The sequence below is a fragment of the Stegastes partitus genome, unplaced genomic scaffold (assembly GCF_000690725.1).
Source record: "Stegastes partitus isolate 25-593 unplaced genomic scaffold, Stegastes_partitus-1.0.2 Scaffold480, whole genome shotgun sequence".
Lineage (NCBI taxonomy): Eukaryota > Metazoa > Chordata > Actinopteri > Pomacentridae > Stegastes > Stegastes partitus.
Genome location: NW_007578211.1, coordinates 398,204 through 414,174, shown reverse-complemented (window position 1 = coordinate 414,174; position 15,971 = coordinate 398,204). Strand labels below are relative to the sequence as shown.

At 39.6% G+C, this 15,971-nt stretch overlaps 1 protein-coding gene across 2 annotated transcripts in view; it reads left to right on the top strand.

The window, feature by feature from the left end:
• The window catches only part of vps13a (vacuolar protein sorting 13 homolog A), a 49,002-nt gene that overhangs the window by 23,634 nt on the left and 9,397 nt on the right, over positions 1-15,971 (top strand). Inside the window, exons 51-74 of one of the 2 annotated variants that reach the window (XM_008286977.1) lie at positions 354-458; positions 596-742; positions 1,193-1,324; positions 1,535-1,668; positions 3,334-3,402; positions 4,816-4,948; positions 5,474-5,531; positions 5,874-6,045; positions 6,491-6,644; positions 6,849-6,995; positions 7,161-7,242; positions 7,335-7,404; positions 7,589-7,703; positions 7,827-7,940; positions 8,070-8,215; positions 8,312-8,393; positions 8,563-8,676; positions 8,921-8,996; positions 9,744-9,907; positions 10,066-10,111; positions 10,257-10,380; positions 10,685-10,799; positions 15,210-15,295; positions 15,836-15,959. In XM_008286977.1, the coding sequence (XP_008285199.1) occupies positions 354-458; positions 596-742; positions 1,193-1,324; positions 1,535-1,668; positions 3,334-3,402; positions 4,816-4,948; positions 5,474-5,531; positions 5,874-6,045; positions 6,491-6,644; positions 6,849-6,995; positions 7,161-7,242; positions 7,335-7,404; positions 7,589-7,703; positions 7,827-7,940; positions 8,070-8,215; positions 8,312-8,393; positions 8,563-8,676; positions 8,921-8,996; positions 9,744-9,907; positions 10,066-10,111; positions 10,257-10,380; positions 10,685-10,799; positions 15,210-15,295; positions 15,836-15,959 (2,709 nt within the window). Of the gene's footprint in view, positions 1-353; positions 459-595; positions 743-1,192; positions 1,325-1,534; positions 1,669-3,333; positions 3,403-4,815; positions 4,949-5,473; positions 5,532-5,873; positions 6,046-6,490; positions 6,645-6,848; positions 6,996-7,160; positions 7,243-7,334; positions 7,405-7,588; positions 7,704-7,826; positions 7,941-8,069; positions 8,216-8,311; positions 8,394-8,562; positions 8,677-8,920; positions 8,997-9,743; positions 9,908-10,065; positions 10,112-10,256; positions 10,381-10,684; positions 10,800-14,474; positions 14,962-15,209; positions 15,296-15,835; positions 15,960-15,971 lie in introns of those variants that run through there. The other variant, XM_008286978.1, reaches the window with a different exon arrangement.

Below are 15,971 nucleotides of genomic sequence, written 5' to 3'. Positions count from 1 at the left end.
TGAGGGAAAGAGATGCTTTACTTCAAGTCGAGGTTATTTAAAAGTAGTTTAAAAGAAACATATTAAGTTGTCATCTTTTTAAATGTACATTTTTCATCTGTTTATGTTTTCTTATGCAATTTGCACTTGCACCTGTTAATTTTACATAGCATAGGGTGAAATAAGCAGATAGTTTAAAAGCATTCATCTTTCAGAGTTACTGGAGAAATGTTGTGAAAACATTTGTTCATAGTGAAATATAGCGTTGACGTCAAGTTGAAATCAGCGTTTCTTTGGTTGTACATTGTAATACTGAGGTTTGCGTATCGTACACATGAACTTCTTTCTGTAATTGAAATATTTTCCTCCCACAGGTCCGTCTTATGATCTCTGACAGCGACCTGTCAGATGAGTTCTCACTGGACACAGTTGGTAGCCACGGAGATGTGAAATGTAAAGGCAGATACAAAGATTATCTGGTGAGACTTTTCCACAGATGCTGGCATTCAGACTTAAAGCCACACAGTTTTATCTAAAGAGACAAATGTATTGTCATCGAGGAAGTGCCTGATCTTCATCTTTTGATAACGTTTGCGTGATGTCTGTCTGACCTCAGGTTGGCGTGAAGATCGATGCGAGCAGCTTCAGTCTGACCCGCATCGTGACCTTTGTGCCCTTTTACATGCTGGTCAACAGAACCAAGCACAGTGTCTTCATATGTGAGGAGGGCCAAGAAACCTGGACTGAAGCACAACCAGAACAGGTCAGAGACAAAACATTTACTGTTTGTGTTTGTTTCATTGCACATACATTTGTTTAAATACTGCATTGTTTAGCACCAGTGATACATTGGACTTAAACTCTGCATAGATTCACTATTGTGGCAGCAACGTGGACCTATATGTAAAGTGATCAGGTTATGTAGATTTGACTTTTGTTACTGCCAGGTTCAAGTGTGCAGTAGATAAACAGATTTACAGGATTTTGAAGATGCAAAGTATTCACAGACTTTCTGAATTTATGTGATGTGACAGATCAAAGTGGGTGATGATTGAGTTTTCTGCTGCTGAGATTTGCTTGCAAACTAAAACTACTGATTCCATCTAATTTATTTGGGGTTGGACTTTCAAAATATAAGACTACTTACTGTGTAGCATCAGGCAGGAGGCCTTTACTTACATTATTTACAGTCTTGTTTTTTTTCTGCTTTTAGTCAGCTATTCCCTTCTGGCCTGAGAATGACACCAAGCGGCTAAAGATCAAAGTAGAAGGTTGTTTATCGCCTCCTCTGACTATTGACTTCACACGACCAGAAAACTGCCTGTTGCTGCATTTGGACAACTCCGTAAGTAGACACACTAATGATAATGTTTGTATGCATATTTAGTCCTTTTTTTTGTACAGAAATGCACTCTCTTGTATTGTCATTATGAAGGCTGATGTTCAGAAATGTCCATTGCTGCTCAAATGTGCTCACATCAGCTGTCAGAGTTATGAAGAAACGTTTTCATAATACAGCATTAGGACTGTTGTTTGTTTCCTCTTTAATTTTCAGGTGGGCGGGATCATCGTAGACGTAAATCTGTCCGAGCACTCGGCCACAATCCGATTCTCTGAGTACCATGACGGCGCAGCCCCCTTCCTCATCATCAACCATACCAAGGACCAGACCCTTCAGTTCCATCAGAGGTGAGACAACAGAGGCGAGAAAGTTAAGAGAAAAGAAGCTATTTTAACACTAGAACCGCCTACATTTCAGCACCCCTTAGAACGGCAAAGGGGGTAATTTTTACCCCTTGTCACAACAGCGTCAGCAATCGCAATGATGTAGTTTCATTAAGTAGTTAAACTGTTGATTTTCATAAATTAAAAAAAACAACAAAACAAAAATCAGAAGCAGATTTACTGCCGGGTATAGTTCACACAATACGAGGAATTTGTTCTGGTGGTTTGGTGCAACAAAACAACAATAAGTAGAGTACACAATAAATATACAGTAAAATAAAGTGACTAAAAATAACTAATAGTGCAAAGAATCAAAGTTACATTTAAATAAGAACCATAGAACAGTAATGTTACACTGTTAACCATGTTAACCAAAAGAGTTACACTTGACAAAATAGCCATTTAAAATGTTGTTGTGGTTGTTAGATTTAGAAATGCTGTAGGATATCCAATTACAGAGTGAAATATTTCAGGAGGCAACAACAAACACACTACAAAAAGTTACACATAATATAATTGATGTAGAAGAACATTAAGTAAAAGTTAAAAATGAGTTTCACTATTTATGTTTATCTCACTTCGATGTCCTGGCCTCTCTATTTATCTGGTCTGTTTATGAAATCTAGTTAGCTCTAGCTCATGGTCAGGTGACAAACAAACTGGACCTGGCACAAGTGCTGAGAGCAGCATTATACGGTGGTTTTCTATGAGGGGTTAAAATGACCCCTTGGTGGTTCCAGGTATAAATGATGATGCTGTTTTTTTTCTTGTTATCCGAACACCCCCCATAATTCAAGAGATGATTAATTAGCCCATTTTAGGAAAAGATACAGGGGTGTTATTTTGAGTGAGTTACATGGATTTGAAAACAACAAGGGTGTAGAATTGACCCCGTGGCGGTTCTAGTGTTAAGCCATGCAGCTCTGTGTAAACCCGAAAATCTTTCTGAACAGGATGAAATTCATCTAGAAAACAAGGAAAATGTAGTTAAAGTGTTTGCTGAGGATAGTTTTGCACCACATAACTTCATCTTTGTGAACATACACCAGTGAGTAAGTGTTTGTATGAAATTCAGTTTACTTGGGACCTGTTGTCTTCAGTTATAGTGTTTGTTCACTGAGTGTATTCAAATATACATTTCCTACTGCTGTAGTTTTTAATATCACAGTGGTGTGCTTTGGTGCAAGTGTTGTTCATAAACATGCTTTCAAAGTGCTCAGAATTGAATTTGAATTAGGTTGTGAGTAAATGTAAACAGAAGATGAGTCAAAAACAGCAGGATATTCCAGCAGTTGTGGTTTACTTGTTTATTCATTGTATTATTTTCATTTTAGTGTTTCTGTTTACTTCTGACATCATTTTTTCTACCTTCCAGTTTTTTCTCATTCTGAATGAAGTGTTTTCGTATCACTCACATTGTAAACTCCAGGTTTTAATTTTAACCACTGAGTTGGACTTCGCACACAGCCTTCATGTTTGTATTTCGTTGATACGTGTTTTGCATATTTGTTGAATGGCAATACTGTTCTTCTGTTGCAGCAGCCTGAAACAGTTTAGCTACTAGTAACTGTAACCGTGTCTGTTTTTTTGCTGATAGCCATTTATGTTTTTGTGTTGTGGGTCATGCAGCGCCCGGACAGAGTACACGTGGGTTCCTGACGAGCTGCTCGACCTCTCCTCCTCAGAGGGGGAGGACAGGTAGAAAAATGTTTAAAAAAAAAAAAAGGGGGAAAACTCTGCTGACACGCTCTGAACTCAAGATAAAGACAGAGAATATAGAATGGGAGATGTAACTAATACAGTAACACAAATGATATAAACATAAAAGTTGCTGGGTAATGTACACATGTTGGGAAAATATGGACAGTCAAGAGGAAGAGGAGTTACTAGATTTGTCCTTCATTAAGTAAAAATTGACATACAGTATGTGAACATATCCTGCCCTCGCCATGTGATAACTGAACACAGTTATTTACAATTTTGTGTGAGTAACACGTCAGCTTCAGAGAGCTCGTATGGCAGCTCACTTCCACAAAATGAGAGATGATGTGGCAATGACACCAAGAGGAATAATGGAGTATAGCATAAAATATTTCCAAAGATTAAGTCAAACTGTAGATTTATGAGGCAGCCCAGAAGGAACAAAAACGATGCAGCACCTAAATATGAATTCTTGTAACATTAAAGGGCTAATGTCGCTTTGATATGATAACACATTTGAGTGCAGAGTGTGGTCAGATAAGGAGTACAGGTAATAAATAGTAAGTAAAAGAAGACTGCTTCAGCTCTGATTCTGGCTCATCAGTGTAACCTGCTCCCTTGTTCAACGTGATGTCAATTTATTGTGTAATCATCTCCTACACTTTTGACATTTCTTGTTACTGTTATGTCTGATTTCAACCTTATTGATCTGCTATAAAATGACACTGATAAATAAATGTCAGAAGTCAGTAATCTGTACTTCAGTGCACTACAGATTACTGCAGTGACCTAAAAGGAGCAGGTTAGACGCCTAAAGCCATTCGATATCCGTCAAAGCCTTATCATCTTTACTTGTACAAATACTAGTTTTCAATGCTGCTGACTGGATGGGATTCTGCCGAAGGAATCGCACCTCCTGCTTCTTCCCGTAGTTCTGTTCCATCAACTAGTATTCTTACTTTTTTTACTCTCCATCCATAGATTGTGGCTTTCACACCTCTTCTTCCTTTCTTTATTTCATTTTCATATGTCTGCTTTGTTTTATCTGACTCAAGATTAGTACAAGTGTGAATATTTAATCCTTGTCTTTCCAGCAGCGATACTGGGGACCTTTTGGGTATTTTGGCCATTGTACTGTCATGTACTGTCATATTTCTGTCTGTTGCGGGGAGCTGTGCTTACGTACTCTGAGACAGATCCTTTGGACTGGATTGTTGGCATGGTGGTGGATTTTTGGTGGTTGGGTTCTGTTACATTGACCTGTGTTTCAGTGTTACGCTGTACCGCCATCTTTCTTTTTTTTGCTTCCTGTCATCTTAAATAAGTGGAGTATTTGTTCATTTTTAGGAGTTGCAGCGTTACTGATACGTACGATATGCATGTGTCTGGGTGCGTTTCATGTGCGTGCAGTTCTCAGAAGGAGACGGAGCAGGAGGAGCTGGAGGCTGGGAAAGCTGTGCACTACACCTGGACTCAGCCCACTGGGTCCCGAGAGCTTTGCTGGAGCTGTGGCACTTACAGTGGCAAGCTGAGGAGCGAGGAGGTACCGTACCCGAGTCAGAACCATGTTTCAGGAGTATTGTTCATCTTTTTTAAAAATCTTTTCACATACTGTAACTCCCAAAGCAACATGTGTTAAACTTTAAAAAGCTGTTAGAGGAAGCAAGTAAAAGTAATGATGGAGCCATGATAGTCTTGAACATTAGAGTCACTATGCTACATGTTATATGTAGTGTATGAGAAACCCTGTTGCAAATAAAGTCATTTATTGCTGTAGGTATATAGAACATTTTTGTAAATTCAAGGCCAGCAAAGTAGTATCACCACTTCTAATTAAACGTAAAGTAAATGCTGCGGTGATAATGTTGTATACATAGAGAAAAGGACTTGTGGAAATGAAGTTGGTCTGCTTAATCCGTTCATCCCGGAAAAACACTCGGACCTTAAGATAATAAGGGCTGATGGAGTTTAACTAATGTCTTTATGAATTGATATCTAAAAATCATTATTTAGGACACCACAGTGTTGTTTAAACAGCATGTCTGTTTGTCTGCTTTTGCTTCTTTAGGACCTGCTTGAGGACATGAACAATGAGGGAAAACTTTTTGTGATTTCCTTTTATGAAGGTAAAGTTTGAGAAATGAAATGTCCAAACCACTTTTATTCTGTAGTTTTATATTCACTTATAGCGATCTTTACAATCATCCTTGCGTAACTTTTGTCGTGTACCAAGCACACAATTGCTACAGTTTTCAGAATATATGGAGAAGATTGATGCAAATTAATCGCAGGACTCCGGTCTAACATTGTGTTTTTCCTTTAATGATTAATTAATGAATCATTGAAATACTACCAGCTTTTGGGACACATTGTTCTGACAGATCCTGACCACCTGGAGGAATATCAACAAATTTCTTTTCACAAATGGTGTTCCAACAGTATGGTTTTTCTTTATTGTTGATTCAAAGGTCTGCAGCGCGTCGTGCTGTTCACCGAGGAGCAACGGATCTACAAGGTGCTCTGTGAGAGCGAAAAGGCGCAGCTGGCTGAGCAGGAAATCATCCTGTCGCTGCAGAACATGGGCGTGTCTCTGGTCAACAACAGCACCGGCCAGGAGGTTTCCTTTATTGGGATCACAAGGTGCTGTGCCATTTTGTTTGTTAAGTAAATAGTAAACTACAAGTCAGCACTGGTTTGCAGCTGAGGTTGTCATATAGAAAACATTTACAGCTGCTTTAAAGGCACATTAATGACCCTTTTGTGTTCAGTTATATGATGAACTGCTGGATGATGTTAAATTTACACAGCGTGGTTATTGTACAGCTGAGCATGATGTCGTCTTGCACACGTTCCTCAGCTCAGTATCAGTCAGTGAATCACACAGCGAGCAAGAAACGGACCACGACAGATGCAATAAGTTGCGAAATTTCATAGGTGAACATTCAGTCAAGGGCAGATAAAACAGGAGATCGACTTAGATAAAAAGAGGAGGTTGTGTTATAGGTTAGTTTAGCTTTTTACCTATGACTCACAGAGCCTTGACTTGACCAATCTGATGCTCTCTTGCTTCTCTTCTTTGTCTTAGCTCTGATGTGGTGTGGGAATCAAAACCGAAGAAGAAGAATCGGTGGAAGACTATGAGCACCAAAGATGCCGAGATATTGGAGAGCAGCTTCAAAGAGTACATGGAGTCTGGGCCTGTAGACAATAAGATTGTTGATCTGGAGAACAACTTCCAGGTTAGAGTCTGTTGATATTAATGTTGTATGTTGAACAAAACTAATTTGATCTAACAAACTACACATAAAAGCTGTATAGTCACTATACAATACAATATAACTGACTTCGAAATGTTGCGACTGAGGTGGTTAATTAATGATGAAAATAATTATCAGCTGCGGGCCTAATTGTTCAGCTTGGTTGTGTTTGTAATTGTCTCCCAGGTGTCTTTTACTCCCAACGGCACGGACATGCAAATGTTTCAGCCGGTTGAAGCTCCTCTCAGGAGACACTTCCTGCCTGGTGTGAAGGTGGAGTACAGCGTCTCACCTCGACAGAGAGCCTACCGTGTCAAAATCCACCGCATACAGGTGAAAAGAAGCACACTTTGAAATACAAACACACTTTTTTATGTTAAATCACAAATTACCTAAGATCCAACCTGATCAGTGTCAGTGTTAGAATAAAGTCAGTCAACGCTGACTTCTTGAATACATTTTGGAGTTCTGTTTTACCAACACATTTTCCTTCTACAGATCCAGAATCAGCTGCCAGGGGCCATCTTCCCCTATGTTTTTTACCCTGTGAAACTGCCAAAGTCCATCACCATGGACTCAGGTCTGTGGATCCACCTTCTGCGTTGTCTTTTATTTATCGTAATGTGCTGTTTGTTGGTCTTTAATATGATTTTATTGTCATTTTGCTTACAGAACCCAAACCTCTCACTGATATCAGCATTGTCACCAGAGCAGCAGGACACTCTGATATTTCTCGCATCAAGTAATAATTATTGTCCTGTTTCCTACCTTCTATGTAATATTCATGGTTTCTTTTAAATGTGCTCATCACAAACACACTTCCCTGAAAGTTTATTTTGTCTTTCTAATTTGCACAATCGGTCGTCACACCACACACAGACACGGTTTTGTTCCCAAGTGCTGATTGAAATGTCGGTTCCCCTCAGGTACTTCAAGGTGCTGATTCAAGAGATGGATCTCAAACTCGATCTGGGCTTCTTGTATGCCATCCTTGACCTGTTCACCCCTGAGAACGCCAGCGTCATAAACTCAGTACAGGAGGTAAACCACACAGAGTTACCATAGCCGGTGTTTTTTAAGAATGTGTAACGCATTAATATAATTTCTGTCAGTTCAACTGTCACTGTGCCTGTAGCTTCACATGTCTGTGCATTTGTCTTACAGGTGGAACTGTTTGAGAAGGACATAGAGTATATGAAGACAGAACTAAACCATGCCTCTGCTGCTGACACATCTCCCATCAGCCTCTATGAGTACTTCCACATTTCCCCCATCAAGGTGTGTAAATGCAATAATTATCAAACATAAGCAAGTAACGCCTTCACTGATCACAACATTATCTTTTCCATCAACCACAACATCGTATCTTAGATCTAGTCGTGACTAGTTCTGTTTTTGTGTTTGCAGCTGCACCTGAGTTTCTCTTTGAGCACAGGAGGAGAAGATGGCTTGAAGCAGAAGAGGGATACAGAACTCATCCCCGTCCAGTCCCTCAACCTGCTGCTGAAGAGTATCGGAGCAACTCTCACCGACGCGCAGGATGTTGTCTTCAAGTATGAATACACAAGAAGGCTCAGACAGATAACACACAATCACATCACATACAACGTTGTTCATTTTGTCGTGACCGATTCTGTTGTTTCTTTCAGACTGGCCTTCTTTGAGTTGAAATTCCAGTTTTGTACCACTCAGCAGCTCCAATGGGAAGTCATCAGACATTATTCTAAGCAGGTAATGCACACATGCACAACAGCAGTGCTACAGTAACCTAAGAACCACAAAAGTGCACAGCTGTGTCATCTTTTCAAGTAATTCATGTTTTATTTGCGTGTATTAAGTATTAAGAAGAGTGAGAATACATGAAATCTGGCACTCAAGTTTCTATTTCTGTATATTTCAGGCTATTAAACAGATGTATGTGCTTGTGTTGGGCCTGGATGTGCTTGGAAACCCCTTTGGGCTGATCAGAGGACTGTCAGAGGGGGTGGAGGCTTTCTTCTATGAGCCCTATCAGGTAAGAATGACCAGTGAAGTAATGTGTCAGCACCGGGTCCCTAAAAACGTTCAGTTTTAGAGCTCTTAATCCAGGTGAACATTTACATGCACTTTAATGATTCCAGAAATTGTGAGCAGCTATGAAAAACTTAACAATATTTAAGATGTGTAACCAAAACAATATCAATGTTAGGTTCAGGTTTACATTTAGGATATGACTTCAAGTGTGTGTTTAAGTGTAATGTGTGTTTTTTTTTTTCCAGGGAGCCATTCAGGGCCCTGAGGAGTTTATTGAAGGAATGGCTCTTGGGGTGAAGGCTCTGGTTGGAGGAGCTGTGGGTAAGCACATTTACACTGGAATAGAGAGAGAGAGAGAGAGAAGTGAGCTCAGAAGCAATAAAGTTTTTACATTTTTTGAGGGGCGATCTTGGAAAAACTGCTCAGTGGCCATTGATAATGAATGATAGCAGAAATGTCTAAAGTTTTAAAATATAATGTCTTGCCATGGGCTGCAAGGTGGATCGGTGGTTAGCACGGTTGCCTCGCAGCAAGAAGGTCGCCGGTTCGCATCCTGGTGAGGACACCTGGGATCTTTCTGCGTGGATTTTACATGTTCTCCCCGTGCAGTGTGGGTTCTCTTTGGGTTCATTAAGCGGTATATAGACGATGGATGGGATGGGATGTGTTGCCATCTGTATTTTAAATGTGGCTCTACCATGTTCAATGCGGCCACCTTCATTTGCTGTCAGTAATGATGGAGTGATACCTGTTCATGGCTGCTACCCAGAGGTCTAATCTGAACAAAGTGTAGGGGGTTGAAAATACTCGTATAATGCTTTAGTATAGTGCTATATCTGTAAAATATCAGCATTTAATTACCTTCATTTAACAGCGGCTGGCTGAGGTGTTATCTAAACCTTTTGTCACCAAAAATGTGTCTTCACCAGTAGTGAATATGTTTTGGATTTTGAATTTTTTTTTCCAAGTGGGGAACCAGTTATTATGGTGTAATGTGAATGTAGCTTAAGACCAATAATTCATGCACCATACATACTGACCTGCAATGATTCTTAATTTGTTGAACAGGGGGTATAGCAGGTGCAGCCTCCAGGATAACAGGTGCCATGGCGAAGGGTGTCGCTGCGATAACGATGGATGAGGACTTCCAGCAGAAGAGACGAGAAGCTATGAACAAACAACCCAGTGGTCTGAGAGAAGGGCTGACCAGGGGTGGAAAAGGACTGGTGTCTGTACGTAGAATATATATAAGTGGTTGAGGTGCTTTTTTAGAAAATCGCTCATATTTATGTGTAAGAAACGGTGAATATAGCAACAATAAAACTGTAAACTGGGCCTTATGAGTGTCCACCAATCTCACAATTATACCATGTTTTTTTCTTCCCCTCAGGGATTTGTCAGTGGGATCACAGGGATTGTTACCAAACCTATTAAAGGTATGCCTACCCCCAAATGGTGTACAAAAAAATCAATATCTGTTTCTTCATTTACTGTGGATTCTGTTGAGATAATAGAACAGTGGTCTAACTGTCTACATATTTCTATCAGTTGTCATAAATGTGTGGATGTGTTACTTTGCAGGAGCCCAGAAGGAGGGTGCATCCGGCTTCTTTAAAGGTGTTGGTAAAGGTTTGGTCGGTGCAGTAGCCAGACCTACAGGAGGCATTATTGACATGGCCAGCAGCACCTTCCAAGGGATCAAGAGGTACGTTGTTTTTCTCTTTGTGCTGCAGCAGCAAACAGTATGTGTGTGGATAGTTGGCATGTTCACGAATGTGTGTACGAACTATCCGCTGTAGCAACGCCACAGATCCTGACAGACTATCTGAAATAAGTAAATCAATATTGCAAAATCTGTGTGGCGTAAGAAGCTTTTTACTCCAACTGTCTATTGGGCTGTGGCAGAAACTATTAATGCATATGTGTGTTTATGCAGTTTGTAGCCCCTGAGCTTTGTGTCCATACATAAGGAAAGTGTGTCTCAGAATGCATTTGTGTGTCGTTTTCAGGGCAGCAGAGACTTCCCAAGACGTCGAATCTCTGCGTCCTCCTCGCTTCATACACGAGGATGGTGTCATCCGACCGTACAAGCAGAATGAGGGCATCGGGAGTCAGATGCTCCAGGTAGGACATAAATTTCTGCATCATCATCATCATCATCATCATCATCATCTCTTCATAGTCAGATTTGGGCAAATAGCTGCTGATTAACATGCTTCTTTTAACTGATGTGGCAAAAACTGTATTTAACTATTTCACTACTGATTTTCATGCATCTTTTCAATGAACTTTTTACTCATTTTATTGATCGTCGTGGCCTTTAAAAAGTAATTCAGCTGAAGTGATTTGAATTCAGACTGTGCCTGTTTGTGACTGCAGCAGTGCTGACTGTGCAGTGAAGCTGCCTCACTGACAAGCTGATGGGTTTAGCACCTCGTCTTATTTTGCATTGATTTTGTTTAAGAAAATTATGCCGCATGTAGATGCATGTGTTATCCTCAGTTGTATGCAAATGTTTGGACACCCCCCGGGGTAATTAAACAGTTGGTTAATTCCATGTAGTAAAAACAAGTGAATACAACTGCTGCAATAACACTGAGCACCCTCCTACCGTCTTTAGGAAAGATATTAAAAAGCGGTTCTAACTCGCAATTTCCATAATCCAAAATGTCATCACAGAAGGCCGAGAAAACTTTCTGATCAAACTCTATGACTGCTGGACAGAAAGGCAGAATTGTTCAGCTCTGTGGTGTTGATGCACAAACAGCGTCTCCATCCATAGAACAGGCATCAGATGGGAAACTATCAGAAACCTCATCTCAAATGTCAACTTGTGCAGTATGCAGCACAGTATTTGGAAACAAATGTTGCAGATAGATGAAGTTAAAATTTAGCTCGCAATTAGTCGTAATGACCAAAAGTATGTTTGGAGATAAAAAAAAAGGAGTGTAGAAGCCAATAATAACAGCCGATAACGTAACAACGGCCAATAACGTAATACATTAGCATTTTTTAGGATGTAATAGGCCAATAACGTAATAAAAGTCCTGAACTGATAATGTAATATCTTTTAGCCAATAACGTAATAAGTTATTATGTTATTGCCCTGGTAAATAAAAATCTTTGCAAATGTATTAACCTGCCAATAACGTAAGAACTTAATTATTGGTCAAAAGTTATTACGTTATCGGTTCAGGACTTTAATTGCGTGATTGGCCTTTTACATTTTAAAAGTGACAAATTTATTACGTTATCGAACGTTATGACGTTATTGGCTTCTACAAGGAACGTTTGCTGAAAAGAACAAGTTGTCAGATGGTGAGAATTTGGGTGGAAATCCACTCTGAGGCAGCCGGTGGTACACAGAAGAAAGGATTTCACTAAATCTCAGCAAGTTCTGGATGCAAAAGTTAGTCAGGAAAGTGAAACTGAAAAGAGATCTGCTTCTGTAACAGGATTTAAAACACACATCAAAATATACCATGAGCTACTTAAAGAAAGCCAAGCTGAAGCTTTTGGAAAGGATTTCACAGTCCCCTGACGTTAACATCAGATCTTAAATATGCTGCAAGATGGACTGAAAATAACTGAATCAGAAATAGAAAGACAGGATGGTGTTCACGCTCCAACGTTTGCATACAGCTGCAGCAGTCGTTTGTTAAACATCTTGTTGATTAACACATTAACTGAACTGGTGCTGATTCAGTGTGTCAGTAACACGGACTTGTCATATTTGTAGATTGTAGCGTAGCTTAGCGTCTCAGTTCTGAATCACTTGTTTCTTTTTGCGATAACATTAGCTGTCATGCTGGATGGAGTGGATTGAAGCTTGTGAGGCTCAGGTCAGAGCTTCACTGTCGGCTAATAGTGAAGATCTTAGTGTAGGATTTTGCCTGAAGTTGACAGACAGGTGACAAATGAAGGTGCCGTACTAAGATGTTCGGCCTCAGGAAGACTTTAAAACAGCTTCATTGTTCTTTATTAAGACACTGCAAAACTAAAAGATGGAGGTTAGAAAGGATCTTTGAGAGCGTGCAGATCTGTGAAGGCGTCACATGTGGTTCACATCATCAAACCATTCAGTGACCCTTCATTCTCCATGTAGAAGCATCTGATTCAGGGTTATTCTTCAGTTTGTCACCCATCTGTTGCTCAGCTTCTTTAGGTTTGTGTGTGTGTGTTGGTGTGATAGTAACACATTAGTCCCTTTATGCCACATTAAGAGTCATGACAAACAGGACAACAGGAATAAAGCACTAAGTAGATGACACATTTTAGGATTCTGTTTAGTGTTTTGTAGCTGGTTAAGAAGACTTCACATACATTGTTTCTGAATGTAATTTAGTTACTGCGATGGCATCACATTTACATTTTGATAAAAGAGAAACACAAAGCCAAACATGCTCCCCTCAGTGTGAGTGCTTTAGATAGTGAGACAAACTTTTTAGTTCCACAGAGGCTCTTTATATAAGTCTATTAAAGAACCAATGGGAGGATTTTAGGCAAAAATGGAATGTGATGTTTCTAATTATGTTCTCATTCAAATGTGATCATCTAAAAATAAGAAATGTGTTTTTGTTACCTTAGAATGAGTCATTATATCTACAGAGGGAGCAGGTCCTCCTCTGTGACCAAACACAGCCTCTGTAGAGCAGCGGTCCCCAACCACCGGGCCATGGACCGGTACCAGGCCATGGGTCATTTGGTACCAGGCCGCACAGAAAGAAAAAAAAACATTTTATTGGTTTATTTTTATTTCCAGCTGAGTCTGCAGGGTGTTTTATTTTGAAAAATGATTAGCTCGTCTTCCCATTGCACCTGTTTGTGTCAGTTTTTATCCGTTAAATGAAGCCGTCAGTCTAACCGTCGCTGAAATGAATAAAAAAAACAAACATCTCAGGAGAGCTTCTTTGGAAAGTGGGAGAGACTCGATACTGAGACGGAAGAAAAAGTAGACACATATTTAGCAAGTGATTTTATTTATTTATGAAGCTTTTTAATAGAAAAAACAATTATTTTTTGTGCGTGATGACCGGTTCGTAGAACATGTTCTTGCTTAAAACCGGTCCGTGGTGCAAAAAAAGGTTGGGGACTGCTGCTGTAGAGGACTTTCTGCCTTTTTAGAGGTGCTGTAAGTTCAAGATTCAAGATTAACTTGATTGTCCCAGATGTGGGAAATATGTCTTGGGCTATTCAGCCATGCTGCAGCCAACACAAGCAGACACACAAACAGGGAAAATACACTTAATAGATGGAATAAATAAATACATCAAGTAAAATAACAGTGAATATTATAGTCTAATTACACGAGTCCAAAAACATGACACTTTTAAAAAAAACAAAAACAACCAACTAAAAAAGCCAATTAGAGCTATTTTACTTTATTTATTTTTATTAATTAGCCTAATTGAAGCCAGAACAAATGAATTTTTACACCTGTTCAATGGGTCGTGTGGGAGTTTTCCTACATGCTTGGACGTGGAGGCTGAAGCGTGGGCTTGTTGCACCTTTATTCGGTTTCATTAAACTGTTGAGCTTCATCCTATTTCTATTGCTACAGATATTCAAATACTTTGGAATAGCTTTTTAAACGAAGGAACATCAGGTCAGCTATTTCATGCTCATGTATTGTTTGGAAATGCCGTGTAGACCTGACTAACTTTACATCAGGAGGGTTTAGAGATTGTTGTAGTACCTGGAACCCTTCCTGACCTCACTCCACACATCACCGTAGCTGTCTTTGGTAGAAACAGTTCATCTGCTCTGATCTTGACTTCTTCTCTCTTGTCATGTCCACAGAGGCGATTGGCCTACAGTGAAAGCTGTAGAACTGGCTCAGAGGATGATGATGATGATGATGTTGATGAGTAAAACAGCTAGAGGCTAGACGTGTGACAGCTGTAGTGTAGCAGTGGTGCTGCTTTGTCTGTAGTCTGTTGGAGGTTTTGTGCCTCCTGTCCCTCAGTTAGAGGTTCACTTCTGGAAATCAAACCAAAGAAAGCCATCTGAGTAATTTAAGAACTATGTATGTTTTATTTGTAGATGTTAATTAATTCCATGAGTGTTTTATTTTTATTTAACTCCATTAGTTCTACTTTTCCATCTTATTCTTTCTTCTTATTTCCTCTAAAGAAGCCTTTCTCCCCGTTCAAATCTTCCATCTTTTTGTTAGATCACCATAGTCATGAATTATTTCTTTTCTTCATAAATGTTTGTTTCATGTTTCTTTCATTCACTGCAACTATTCTCTGCCATCTTGTTCTCAATAAAGTCGTTCCATTTTAAACTTGCACCTGCCATCGTCTTTGTTTCACCCCGTCCCTCATCACCACCCACAACATCTTCCAGTTCCAGTTTTGTGCACATATCATTTCACTTTTATTACTTTTTACATGACTTCCATCCTTTAAACATAAACATTTTGCAGAGAGGACATATCATTCATATTATAGTTTAATCCACACATGGAGTCCTTTAAATCCTGCTGTTTGTTTAAATATTTCCACACTTTTTTTTCCCACTTTGTTCTTTCAGAAAATTGAAAACGGACGTTTTGCCAAGTACAGATACTTTGCTCATGCTAAGGTCAACGATTCGGACTTCCTCATGATCACCAAGAGGTGAGTGCTTCACACATCCCACTGTGTGAGAAAACACCGTGCTTACCATTTCTTATATTCAAGGAGGAGTTTTATTTTTGAAGTGATTAAAATTTTGTTGTCATTGATGTCACAAAACAACAACTTGAAATAGCAACATGGCATCTTTTTATATTTTAATGAAGTTTTTACATGATTGTTAGGAGTGTATGATGTTTGTTTATACTTCCTAGAAAGCAGAAAACAGTAAGGCTACAACATCAGGACTGTTGATGTAAAAAGCGTTGTTGCTGTTGTGCTGCTATACTCTTGAATGAACCATTGAAATACATTTGAATGTGTTGCAGCCTGCTTCGTACTCAGATCATGCAGCGTTGCCCAGTGAGGCCGGTGTTTTAACGTTGGGCACTGCAGCGTAATTTGAATATTTTGGTGGAAGCTGTGACAAAGCCACACATTTACATTCACGACTGATTTTTTTCCCCCCTTCTGTCAATCAATGAATATACCTCTATCCAACTTTTGCGTTTGCTAACTGGCTCCATTTCATCTGTTTTCCAGGGGAATATTTTTTGTGACCAAGGGCACCTTTGGCCAGCTGACCTGTGAGTGGCAGTATTTGTTCGAGGAGTTCACCAAGGATCCGATGATTGTAGAGGACCGCCGCCTTCGCATCGAGGCCAAGGTACAAAAGCTA